This window comes from Camelus ferus, chromosome 5, assembly GCF_009834535.1.
Source record: "Camelus ferus isolate YT-003-E chromosome 5, BCGSAC_Cfer_1.0, whole genome shotgun sequence".
Classification (NCBI taxonomy): Eukaryota; Metazoa; Chordata; class Mammalia; order Artiodactyla; family Camelidae; genus Camelus; species Camelus ferus.
Window position 1 is genome coordinate 88,945,995 of NC_045700.1, and position 13,848 is coordinate 88,959,842.

At 44.2% G+C, this 13,848-nt stretch overlaps 1 protein-coding gene across 3 annotated transcripts in view; it reads right to left on the minus strand.

Annotated features, from left to right (window-relative positions):
• Positions 1 to 13,848, minus strand: part of DNER (delta/notch like EGF repeat containing) — a 264,234-nt gene that overhangs the window by 142,982 nt on the left and 107,404 nt on the right. For all 3 annotated transcript variants that reach the window (XM_032480418.1, XM_032480419.1, XM_032480417.1), the window contains exons 2-4: positions 8,706 to 9,008; positions 6,330 to 6,424; positions 3,962 to 4,128 (exon numbers count right to left, since the gene is read on the minus strand). In XM_032480418.1, the coding sequence (XP_032336309.1) occupies positions 3,962 to 4,128; positions 6,330 to 6,424; positions 8,706 to 9,008 (565 nt within the window). The remainder of the gene's footprint in view (positions 1 to 3,961; positions 4,129 to 6,329; positions 6,425 to 8,705; positions 9,009 to 13,848) is intronic.

Below are 13,848 nucleotides of genomic sequence, written 5' to 3' on the forward strand. Positions count from 1 at the left end.
TGATCAGAAGGAGATTTAATGATGAGGCTATTCTGGGCAGTCTGTGTGTTTGTAGGCACTGAAAAGAATTTCAGGAGATTTGGGAATCCATGTAGAGTCAAATCTTTAACTGGTTGTTTTCTCCTACACAACTCCAAGTGGGGAGAGTTAAAATGAGGTCTTGAGGGAAAGATTTGGCCAACGGAGTCATGGAGAGAATGGGAGGACGAGGGAGGTCCAGGTGGGGGTGGGACAGGTAGTGGGTGGACAGAGCAGAGGTCCACCGTGTAGAACTGAGGGGCCATCTGCCTACGGGCAGGTGATGAGAGGATAAAAGCCTAGAGGAGTCCAATGAGGCTTTCACCCTAAGGGAATGGTGACCTCCTGCAGCTTTCCAACACAGAGGCCCCCATCCCTGAGATCGTCCATCACAGCAACGACTCCAAGCAACTGCATGTAAAACCAAAACAAAAAATGATCTTCCTTAAGACAGGCAAACCACAACTGCATTTCACAGCAATTCCACCTTAACAGTGAATCTTTCCTACTCGGGAAGCCAGACCACTGGGTGAACGGATCTTCAGGTAGCTACTGAGGACCTCAGATGCCTCCTTTGGAGCAGATGATGCTTAAAAAAAAGGTTGAGTTAGTTCTTTACCCCAAAACACTGCATAAAGCAAATCACATATCTGGAAGAGACATATTTAGGGAAAAATAGAAGGGATAATTAAGAAGAGAGCAGAAAAGTCAAAACTAGGTGACAGCACAGGAGGAAAGAGGTTGGTCGCCTGAGGCACAGAGGGAAGAGGTACACGTGGTGTAAACTGTTGCATCATCTCTTTCTATGAAACAGTGTAAATATTCATAAGGCAATGGTAATGAAGGAAAACTGAAAAATTAAATGGTGTAGCGCTGAAATAGGTCAAATATAAATACATTGTCATCTGGAATGTGTAGAATATTAAAATCAGGTTCCTGGCAATAAACTTTATTTAAAAAGAACATTTATGTAAAGTTGAGGATGGCAACCAAGTTTGTTTCTCAAAGACACGGAGGGGCTCCTCTGTTGCAGGAAACACTAAAATACCTTGTGCCCTCAGTTACGTATTGGAAGCTACGGAGAGTGAGGGGGAGAGAGGAGACAGTCGACTTCTGAGAAGGCTTCCAGTTTCTTTCTAAGAAGGCACAGCAGTGACTAAACACAGCAGCACAATTCTGGAACTTTCCTCTCCCTGCGGCATGGAGGTCTTCTCCCACCTGCACTGGCCTCCCTTTATTCATCTGCTGGATGAACCCCGTTGTAGTCGTCAAAAGTCGTCTTTAGGTTCTTAGCTAAAATGTCCTCATGTCCGGTATTGTAAAAAAGTAATTATTTTAAGAAGCTGATTTTGAAAAAAAAATTAAAGTCGCAAAAAGAGAGTTAAACACAAATCAACCTAGTAAGCATAAGGCTTCCACAATGATTACAAAAGAGAAGCCTTGTTTCTTTTTCTTTCCCCCAGGGTGGGGAAGGAGGTAATTAGGTTGGTTGGTTTGTTTTTCTAATGGAGGTGCTAGGAATTGAATCCAGGACCTCAGGCATGCTAAGCACATTCTCTACCTCTAAGCTATATGCTCCCCCTCCAGAAACCTTGTTTCTTTAAGATAAAAAGATTTTTTAAAAGGAGCTGGCAGTGTGTAGGTGTCACCAATTTATCATCACGAGGAAGCCAGCCACTGTCCCTCAGAAGGAGCTTGTGAAACAAGATGGCTATCTTTAAAAAGAGTAACACGGGGCAGGGCACAGCTCGGTGGTAGGGCACATGCTGAGCACGCACACTGTCCTGGGCTCCATCCCCACTACCTCCATTTAAAAGAGAAAAAGTTCTCATCACAGGAAAAAGAGTAACATTAAAAGATGGTGAGCCTGTCCCAAAGCCACACAAAACAGAAAGCTCTAGTTAGGAAATTTTAAAAGAGATCATCAGATCATAGATTTTCAAAATGGAAAATAGTGGTTTTCAGAAATAAAGGATCAAAATCCTTGTCTCCTCATTATAACCTAAGGTATAATTTCTGAGAAAGAATTCCTTAATTTAGTTATGAACATATCAAATTAACTTTTTGGAAATTATTCCTCTAAGGAACAATATATTCCAACCAAAGAGACATGTTTTTCCATAAAATTTTTTTTTAGCAAAACGAACACAGGTTCTGCTGGAGTTCATAAAATTTCTTGTATCTCAGAAGAATAAATTAACACTACTGCCGGAAAAATCTTTCTCTGTTAATCTTCATCCCTACTCCCAACGTTAGTCTAGAGTCACAGCTATGTTACAACCAAAAGTAGTATAAAAGGTAAGATAACATTTCAAATGTATGTCTTTTGGTAACATTGACATTGTAAAGAGTAGTGACAGTAGTGACAGATGTGGAAGCAAACAATAGTAACTCATAATGCATTAGGCAATAAAATTTAGATTTAACTGTTGACAATACTTCGTCACACAATTTCTAACAGATAGTCTAGTATCCATATTAATAGTGAAAAATCGGTCCAAAGTTGAATAATGCCCCCCTTTTTCCCAGCATGCCCATTCCCCAAGCTGATTTTGCCTCATCTCTCCGACCAACAAAATCCCTGCCTCCCCCAGTTGGATTTCCAAAGATTGGGACATGACATTATCATCAGAGAAGGACCAAATATAAAACACAATATAAATTACACAGAGGTGGGCATTTCATTTTACCAGTTTATCTTCATTATGATATTTGCATCAAACACAAATCTTGGAGAATGTCTGAATGTTTCCATTAAATGTAGCAAAACATTTGGTGGACCACAGAAAAAAATAGTGACAGTAACCAAAATCATCCCTAACATGCATAATTTATTCTTTCACCTCCAATTTCATCAAATCCTTCCAACACCCCTGAGAGACAGAGGCTGCCCCTACCCCATAATCCACCCCCTATCCTCCAGGTGCGGACTGATGGGATATGTGATTGGCAGAAGAAGGTATTCACAGCAGGATGCAGTAGGCCACTTGGGTGCATTGGACTGGGATGGGCACAGTCTAGACTTGAGCTTGTGTCTTTGAGTTGAGGCTGCATGATGGAAGCAAGGTGGAATAAAGAAGGTGATGATATCAACCTGCTAAGGGGCCAGAGTTACAAGTCCCAGTCCCAAAGGCACTCGACACGGGGTGAAGGATGAAGACAAATGTCAGGGCACAGTCCGAATACTAAACCAGGAGAACGTCCTCTGGAAACTGCCCAGGTGAGCCCTTGAGGGGAGCAGGAGATGGAGGGGGTAGGAGGGGGCAGGGAAGCACACTTTTCTAAAGCTTATTTCTCCTCCAGGGCAGAGAAATCTGAAAACAAATCATTGGACACATAGTAGTTGAGAGAAGGTTAAATTAGAGACTTCACCATGTTTCAGAAAAAGTGAAAACTCAGAAGTGACCCATGGAGGAGGGGCGGTGTGGGGAAGAGAGACTTCAAAGTGCATTGTGAGCCCCTTCCCCTCAAGTTTAATCTGAGACACAGGCTCAGAAGTGGTAAATTGCTTGCTAAGGTGCTGAGCCCAGGACCCTGGGTCAGGCCAAGATCAAGCAGAAACCAAGGCTTTTCTCAGACACCAGCATTCCATGCCTCGAGTTGCCCACAACTCCTGGAGAAAAAAGACTGAAGAGGCAAAAATGGAGCTGAGGTTCAGAGCATGAAATGCCAAAGATCAGACACCGATGATGCTCTGGCCAGGGCTGGGGTACAGCTTCCAGGTTCCAGAGCCCAAACTTTTTCCATTTTGAGCCACACTGGAAATATTATCTTAGAAGGCAATTTTGATTATAAGCCAAATCTCACCTAAAATGGAGGGAATTCGGTTGATGGCTAGAATTCAGATTATCTGGGCAAAATTCCTTCTATACTGTCTCTAAACACCAAGCCCAGGTGGGGTTGAATCAGATGCAGTTTTGGATACAGGATCTGCATAACTCACCGATGAAGTGATTGTGCCCCAAGGCGAGCATCTCCTCCAAGAGGACGAGGCCCCCGGGGGCCTGGAGGAGGGTCATGCTGCGGCCATCAATGAGGGAGCACTGCTGAAATCCCGTGGCCGTGACCTTCCACAGCAAAATCAGCGAGGCTGCGGCATCTTGCCGAATTCTGAAAACAGGAACAAAGTAAACAGAAAGCCTCTTACAAAAAATTCATCTTAGGATGAATCAGGCCATCAAATGAAACATAGAAATAAAGACAACACATACATCCACAAAGGTACTAAGAAACGGATGAAAGATCTTCCAAACAGGTGCCTGCTCAGAGCGGGCATTCCCCCAACTTGTTGGAAACGCTATCTCCCCACTTGATCAAAAATACACCACAAAATCACTAACAGATAACTCATCTGTGGGCAACCATGTTAATCAATAATAAAAGGGTATATTGAGTTTAGAGATGACTCCTTCCATATTCATACATATAAAGAGTCCTGCTTGAATTTATTATAAATGTGTGTGCATCCCCAAACCACCGGAGCTGTGCTGCTAAAATGAGTCAAAGTGTGTCTCCTCCCATGCTTCAGGCTTCCCCATTTTTTTCTTGTTCTCCGGATAAAATTCAAAGAACGAGATGCCACAGAAGACTAGTCCAGCTCGGCCTCACCTCCCTCTCAGCCTCAAATCTTGCAGCTCCATCCTTGCTACCCGGTGCCCCTGCAACAAAGAGCTACTGTCGCTGCCCAGGTCAGGCGCTATCCTGACTCTCAGCCTTTGCCTCCTCCTCCACCAGGGAGATGCGTCATTTTCCAAGGCTTAGCCCACTATCACCTCTCCTCTGAGATCTCCCCTGAGCATCTTTCCAGCATCTGGCAGCTGCCCGCCCATCCTCTGTGCAGCTGGGGAAATGCGTGTCAGTGCTCAGAGCTGCGCGCAGCACAGAGCTCCTGGCTTGCAGCAGGGGGCTCGATAAAGGGCTGATAAATGATCAAGTTCACGGATAAGGAAAATGAAGGGGCTAGGAGCCCTCCCAAGTGAATTCAGCACCCAGAGATCATTAAGCACTCCCATCACACTCAGCCTGGGTCACAATCTGCTATTTCTGTCCAGCTCTGCAGCCTAAAAAAGTCTTGAGGAATTTCAAGTTTGTTGAAAGGAGGGGAAAATAAGGCATTTAAAAGGAAAGATCAGAACTATTCAGAAAGACTTATTAATGTAAAACAATATGACCTAGACAGGAAAAAACTGGCAGATGGTTTCATAAACATAAATGATCCTTATTTCTCTGAAATCAGCTCTGGATGGTGGGGTTTCGTCTGTAGTGCGAGCAACAAAACGCTTAGCACAGGGCTCCCCCTGCTGGTAGAACTCAAAGCTGCCTGGCATGCCACGTCTTTCCCAGGGTCGGGACTTCCTCCTGGTGCCCAGAGCTCACTGCCCATCCTGGCCCTTCCCTCCACATGAGTTCAAGGGAGGGGGCAGGGGATGTAGGGGTGATGAACAAGTCCCCTCTTCCAAATATTGTCAGGGGCTGGCTCCACTGTTTAGAAGGCAAGGTGGGCAAAAATGATCCTGTGTCAGTGAAGAGTGGGTCTCCGGTGCCCACCGCCCTCTGACCATGGCGCGGATGCAGCACTGGTTAACCAGGCCAGGGTCACCTGTCCCCCAGTCTTCCAAAGCGCCTGAGGATTAGACAGCAAACGCCTATTTGGTTGCATGAGGGGTTGGGTGGGGAGTGGCAGTTAATAGCAACAGAGGAGGGTCGACAGTGGGAGCCACCGTGTCTGGGGTGCTGCCTCCACCCCCACTCCCCAGCAACTCACCAACTCACAGCACCTGGTGCCCCGCAGGTGCCCAGTCAGCACTGCTACCCTTTGCATCCCCCATCCCCACCAGTGACAGTGGGCAATTACGTAATTTGAAGGAGCTTAAATTTAAAACAAAACAAAACACTCTCTTCTCACCTGTTTGTTTTTAAAGAGAAAATTGCAATGTTCGGATTTTCAATTTGGGGTAAGTTATGCATACGAATTTAACCAATGGTCCACTGAAATCTTAAGAAGCCAAAGAATTTTGGAAGCAAAGGTCATTTGGGGAAGTGAAGGGTCTGGCTGCAGATCTTACCTAAAGCACCTGGGTTTCTTATCTACCACGTGACCCCTCCCGCCCCGAGTCCACTTCCACGTCTCCAGCCTCACTGGAATCAGCTCCCTGAGACAGCTCCCTCTAGTGTTTGAGTGACATAGGCCACGTCTATCCGTTCAGGATTCTCACTGGACTGACAGTTACAGCCCAGCTGCGTGATTAGACACCACCGGGCATCTAGTCACAGTATCAATCGCGACAACGTTTAACTGAGAGTTTCCTTACTTGACTGAGGTGTTCTGCGGCACTTCAAAGGTCACCAGACGGCCACCCGCAGAGCTGTTAGAACTGGCATTCCCACAGGCGATATCTGGAGTCACCTGGGGAAGAAAAAGAGCAACAATGACAAAAAGACAAGTTATGAGGGTTAATCAGAGTACAGGATAGTATTAGAAAGCAAATTCCACGAGCTGCAGCCACTCCATTCCTTTGGATGACACTGGGGACAGTGCCCTGAGCGGAGAAGTGAAAACTCACAAACTCAAAAGAAAATAAAAACTTGGCCATTTGAGCTTCTGAAATGTGAAAGGTCTGCTGAGATCAGTCTAGGAATTACTGGGGTGACTAAAACTGCCGACAGGATGGTGCAGGGACAGGGGAAGATGTGCTTCCCCACCCGGCAGGCTGCTCTGCTTTCTGCTCAGTCTGCGGGTAACGAGGGACTGAGCACTTAGAGGACAAGGAGGTGGCTGTTAAGGACTGGTTTCCAGGCAGAGGAGAGTGAGCCTTCCGGGGAGCAACAGGCAGGACGTGTCTGGTCTGGATGGCCCTGCTCTGTGCGGAGGTGGGCTCAGGAGCACACACTAAGGCCAGGTAGCTGGGAGCTGCCCTTTCTTCCCCTGTGGACCACACTTTCATTCTTAACTAACATGTTCCGGAAAGTATTATACTGATGGGTACCAAAAACGGAGCTCAAGGTGGGAAATTGTGCTGATCAGGTAGCATACTGCTGATACCTGAGCTCTGTCCATGAGGTGCTTCTGACTCATTTATTCATTCATTCCTCATGCCATCCCTGTGCACACCCCTGAGAGTCAAAATAAAAGGATATTAAAAGTAGCCGTCTTGGGGGAGGGTATAGCTCCAGGGTAGAGTCTGTGCTTAGCATGCATGAGGTCCTGGGTTCAATCCCCAGCACCTCCATTAAAATAAATAAATAAACATAATTATTTCCCTACCAAAGGAAAAAGAAAAAAAAAAATTTTAAGCATCCGTCATCACTGAGAAAACAGAAATTCTCAGCACTTTCACTCCACTCCCACTGCGTAGAACTTATTGTCCAGAAATATACTCACGGCTCCCTCCGACACTTCTAACCTGCTTCTTAAACAGGCGAACAAATAACAGAGTGACAAGAAGATGAGTTGTTTCTTTTTTACGTTTATGGACTGTAGGATAGCATGTCTTTACAGAAATAGATTGAAATGGCGGGTTGGGGGAAATTTTCTTTAAAGGATACCTCCTTGGTAAACGTGGAACCAAATCTAGTTCACATTCAAGAAGTGAGTCCTTCAGCAAAGAGGTATTAAAATCGTAACTTCAAAGCCCCTATTATAAGTCTCAAATTAGAACAGGTAGAAGAACTGCCCTGCAGGCTAAATGGGGCCTTCACAAATTGTGTGGCAATGAAAAAAAAAAAAAAAAAAGTGGGTCAACTGGTTATAATTACCCAAGAAAATAAAACAAGAAATGCTGCCTTACCTCTTTGATAACAAGAAGCAAAGTTTCTAGACATATTCTTAGACTCTAAAAATGCTACACAAAGATCTATATGGTTTTTTTTTTTCATTTAAGCTACAAAACCTGTAATAATCTACAACCACAGGTCTATAGGGGGGTCTTATAAAGGATAAGATACGGAATGGAATTACCCTCTGCCCATGTCACCTCAAATTCATGATTTTGATTTGTTCTTCAGTTCTCCTAATAAGCAAATTTATATTTTATGTCAACTTTTAAAGGTCTGCTGGAAAATCCTCAAAAATGAGACTTTTGATGAGTTTGAAAATACAATAAGCCAAACCCAGACTGGACAAGATTCAATAAACAGAATTTGCTGCTGCCAAAATGAATAAAATTTGGAAATATCATTCTCAAATGCATCGCCAAAAAGATTTTTAAAATCAGTGATGGCTTTTTTCCCCCCCTAATTCCCATTAAAGGGCTGCAAGTTACAAAAAATAAAACCTAAACAGTAACAAACAAATAAAAAATGGAGCATAAAAGTCTATGAAGGAAAATTAGGTCAATAATGGAGGGTCTGTGATATGCTTGTTTCTATGACTCTTCACTGAGCTGCCTGCCCCCAAGTCTAAGATTATCTCACAGAAATGTATGTGGATATCGTTCCAGAAAATAATTTCATTCATTTTCTTTTCTTGTTTACTCTTCTCATGGCGCAAAACAATCATAACTGAAAAGTCTGGTTTGCATAAACGAGACAGAGTTCCTGTACACAAATGCAGACAGGAAAGAAGTTAGGCATATCATTTCGTTCAATGTGGAAGTTATTCCATTTTTACTGCTGATATCAGAACCACGGAAGCTATTTTAACTGTACTGGCTCCTTACATAAAAACATATTCACTAAAATCTTCTCACCTCCACTTGATCCCATTTCATTTCGACAACTTTCTGCCCTGTTTTCGGCTGCCACGTGGGCAGAGTGACGGTTGCCTGAGAGCCGGGCAGAATTATGTCAGGTTCCTGGGTAGCCGGGACAGGCTGAAGCTGTCTGGGTGCCATGGACTCTGTCCAGCCAGAGGCTGGGACACTGGGAGGTGTCTGTTCACAGTTTGGACCTTCATGGCCTTCGTTGCAAATGCAGAGGTAGCCATCGCTGCTGCCGCTGCTGCTGCAGTTGCCATGGTGACATGGGTTGCTGGCGCAAGGATCTGCAACAAGCTGAAACAAGACCGTAAATGGGTCAATTATTCTCTCGTAAGGAAAGTGTTGCGGTCGCTGGGAAATGAGCTCCGTGGCTCAGAGCTGCTGCTCTAACAGAAACGCTGTTCCTGTGGACTATGCATTTTTAACTACTTGTGCTGTTGGGGGGCGCTCCCCAAGGTCGTCCTAACATTTAACCCTTCTACAGGTAACAGGCGTCCAATAAAGCAGTACAAAGTTCATGGAGAAAAGCCTCCCCCAACCCAAGGCCCTAAATAATGTGGATTTCAGGAACGCGTGTTTAGAGGAATTTTCTAAGGCAAAAATTGTTAAAAATCAAGGCTCATTAGGAATACACCAACTCTGACATTTTTAGCTGCCGGTCATGACAAACAATACTAAGAATCTAAATTGAAATCTCCTTTTTTACATCCTGGACCACTGCGGGATTTCCTCATGAAAAATGACTGTCCGGTTCATCTCCCTTACAGATGCACTTACCTGTAACTTCCAGTTTCCTACCTGATGAACCATTCTTTTTAAGGTGATGTTTTTTAATTAAAGGCTCCAAAATGATCAGCTTGCATGACAACAGCAAGCTAGAAGGCATCATGATGATGACTTACGTGAAGCGGAGTTTCATGATGGTTTCTACCTCATTATTTTGGAGGGTGATTACAGAGAAATGAGACCCTGCTGGATATGGGAGATAAAAATTCAGTTGCATATCTTTAAATTCTGTTCATGTTCTAAGGAAGGTGCTTATCTCTGAGTCCTTTGCTGACCTCTGACTAGTCCTTTGTTATTACTCGGAGATGATACAAAAACAATGTAAAATGAAACAATGTAACAATGCTTCTTCCCAGACAGCCCAAGCGTTCAGGCGTGTTCACAGAGCTTATTCAATTATCACTTGCCTCTGTGATAACAGAAAATTAGACCTCTGTCTGATGTGCCCTGGCTTCTCAGGGCTGGTAATAAAACAGAATTGAGTGAAGAATAGACTACAGAGAAACGGGACCCTCAATTTCTCTTGTTGAAATGAATTCATTCTTAAACACACACGCGGATAGAATTCTGCATGGAAAAACAGCTACTCGTTCTGCTAATTATCCTTGTCAAATAATTTCCAGCAAACTCCTTTAGGAGGATTAAGGGATTTGGGATAGAATAAAATGAAGCTCCAAAAATACCACATTGTTCATTCTATGCTATCACTTGGCAAATCCTTCACAGAATGGCAGATAAAAGTAGATGGGTTGGTGTCTGAAGAAAATATTTAAAGTGTAAATAATTTAAAATATTTACAATCTTTACCAACTCAAGGGAAAACCCAAAGTCCTTTGATGGCAGACAAAGCCCTCCCGGATCTGGCCCCTTCCCACACATGCTACTCACCCCTCCTCGCTTTCTCTCTGTCCCTGGACTATGCCAAGGTCATTCCTACCTCAGGACCTTTGCAACTGCTGGGTCCTCTGCCTGGAATGTTTTTCTCTCATACTTTCCACAGCTCTCTACCTCATTTCGCAAAGTTCTCTACTCAAATGTCACCTCCTCAGAGAAGCCTTCCTGCACTATGAAATCTAAAACAATCCCTTTTTTCCTTTTTCAAATACGTGAGCTCCATCAGGGCATGGACTTATCTGCTGTGTTCACTGCTCTATTTCCAGCATGTTGAGGAACCCAGCAACATGGTGGGGCTTCTTTTAAAAAAGCATTGAAAAAATAAAGACATCGATCAATTGATATCTTAAAAGTAATGTGTGATAAGGGACAGATTGAATTGCTCCTTTAGTCCTGATGTTCCCTCACTTCTGATTTAATTTTTGGAAGGCTTCATGTAATGGGTATAAGCTCAAGGAAGAGAGATAAATTTAATTAGGATAAAGGAGACATGTAAACCATGTTTCTGACATCAACTTTTAAAACAACATCTGAGGTTGACCTAGTCACAAATTAAGACTTCTAACACACACCTAAAAACACAGAAATCCATTCCAATCAGTTACATACACTGAGGAGCTCATGACAAAAGTCAGTTCTGGAAATGCAAACCTTCATTGTGCAGCTTAGAGAATGACATTACTAAGGCAAAGACCAGCCATTTGATGGCCAGAGAGGTCCCAGGGCTTCGTTCCATGGTCACAGCCCATTGCTGGGGACAGCTAGTCTTCAGAGAGGGTGCTAAGGTGCAGCATAAATCAACACCTGCTCCAGAGGAAGCATTCAAAGCACAGGTGTCCACCCTCACACAGCAAAGGCTACCAGGAGTAATAACTATTGCTCCTCGAAAACTCCATTGAGAGTTTTCCAAGAACACTGCCATATAGTATTTCATTTGTGCTCACAGCAACCCCAAAACAGAGTAGGATTTTTCTGAACCCTCATCACTGGTGGGGAACAGAAGGGCAGAGGAATTGAGTGACCATCACAGCCACTGCAGAATAAAGCCAGAACCAAGCACATCTTCTGACCTCCAGCCAAGACTTCCTTCCACAACACGGCACTGCACTTTGATATCAGATTATTGTCACACACACACACACCCCTATGGAGAAGGCAAAAGATAAGGGTTATATTTCTGCAAACAGCAGAAAATAAGTAAGGATTAAATGTAGGCCAGTTAAAACCACCTAAAATGCTTTTGTAGAACCAAAGTACAAGAACAATAATCCTCAATGAATATTGATTGAGGCCTTACTATACGAAATGAACTGGGCCTGGGAATAAATGCTAAAAGACATGTAAAAAACAAACAAACAAACCAGATGCAGTGCCTGGCCCTACAGAGTTTCCGTCCAGTAACCTAGTATGAGCACTAAGAACAGCAGCAGCCATGCTAGTACTACCTGCCACGTGCTGAGCCCCCCCCCCCCCCCCCGCGCGCACCCGCCACGGCATTTAGCAGCTCCCCTCTCCTACTTTGGTTCCTCCTTACAGCAGTCCTCGGAGGTTCCTATGTTCATTACACTACAGTAGGCAAGTGATCGACTTTTACTCAGAATGAAAGGCAGAGTCTTTCCAAAGTCTTACTAGGTTCTAGGTGACCCCTCCTCCCCCCAGGCTCCTTGATGGCTTCTCCTCTTCTTACCCTCCCTCACTTGGCTCCAGACACACTGACCTCACTGTTCCTCCAACCCTCCAGGACCTCTCCAGCCTCAGGGCCTTTGCACTGGCTGTCCCTGACATCTGAGATGTTCCCACTTCTCATGGCTGCTCCCAAGCTTCCTCCAAGTCTTTGCTCAATTGTCAGGACTTCTCTGAGCACGTGATTTAACAGGGTGAAGTCTCCCCACCCCAGCACTGTTGATTCCTCTTTCCCCACTTTATTTTTCCCCCAAACATCTAACCTTCTATCACCTTCTAACATATTGTAGGAAAAAGTTATTTATTATATTTGTTTTTTATCTTCCCCCCACCCTGGAATGTAAACCCTGTGCAGTCAGGTTTCTTTTTTCTCCCTCTGTTTCTTTTTAAATAATTCTTATTATTTTTTATTGAAGTGTAGTTGATTCACAGTGTTGGTTTCAGGTGTACAGCATACATACATATGTATTTGTTTTTCAGATTCCTTTCCACCATAGGTTACAGATTTCTTTTTTCTGTTTCGTTTACCTGTGTGGCCCCAGCTCTAGAACAGCACCCTGCACCCTGCAGCTGCTGAGTACACAGTGAATGAGTAAGTGAATGAATGATGCTATACACGTACAAGGGGCTACCAGACCTGCGAGGTGTATTGTTGGGTAAAATGAGGATTCCCCAAGGCCCACTCCCAGGTCTCGAGAACTTAAGTCAAGAAGCGTCTCACCCATCCCCACTGTAGTGTTTTTAGAGCAATTAGACCACTTTAAATCAGCTTTTAAAAGTGGGAGGAGTCTCTGTTGACCTGCAGCCTTGGCCTTGACCAGCGCAGAAGGAGTCTGGGCTTACTGGGGGTCACAGGCGGCTCTCCGCACCAGTGCACAAGCCATCGTGCGCCGGTCCTTGGCGACCCTCCAGGTGAGTCACTGCCTGAAGCCTGTCCCTTACTGGCAGCGTCGGGGCGCAGGCGCAGAGGGCTGGGTGGGAGGGGCAGGCCTCCACGGCCACGCCCAGTTCACCAGCCCAGCAGTCAGTTCCACCCGGTGAGGGAATAAAGAGGAAAAGAAAATACGCTGAGGTTAAGGGATACGGTTTAAGTGCTGCTGTCCGGGCTTGACAGAGGAAGGCAGGAATATCACGTGCAATTAAAGAAGCAATGACTAACGTAGATGGCCAGGAACACTCTTGGTAAAGAAAAAAGAAGATAAAAGCCAAAAATTAAACTATCAGTTGTATAGATTTCTAAAGGGATTCAAAGCAGTGAGTGATGGGATGACTTGCACAGACGCACACACACACACACACACACACGTGCCCACACGTACCCACACGCAGTGAATACAAAGCGAGCGTTAAATGCACTGTGAGGTCATTGATCCCTTCTTTAAAATAGTCGCTTCCTAGCCATGCTACTCCCTTGGGTTTTCTGCTAGTTGCTTCACTAACAATGACAACCACCTAACTTCAGGCTAGTTTCATTTTTTTTTTTTTTAAATCAATCTTTTCAATTGCATAACAGCAAACACAAGATAAAATGCAATCATTAACCTTTAAGCAGAATCTTGGCATCATAAATATTGTAAGTCCTGTTTCTCTGCACACAGCTTATTGAGGTTTTTTTTTAAGTTTGTATGTGTATTTTATCTCACAGGGAAAAAGTCCTGTTGTAGAGGTCACTGCTGCCCTTGAATTCCATTACATTGACCTATAAACAGAAAATAACCAAACTGCCAAAATGCATAATAAGGCAAAATATCATAATTAATAGACCTGACTT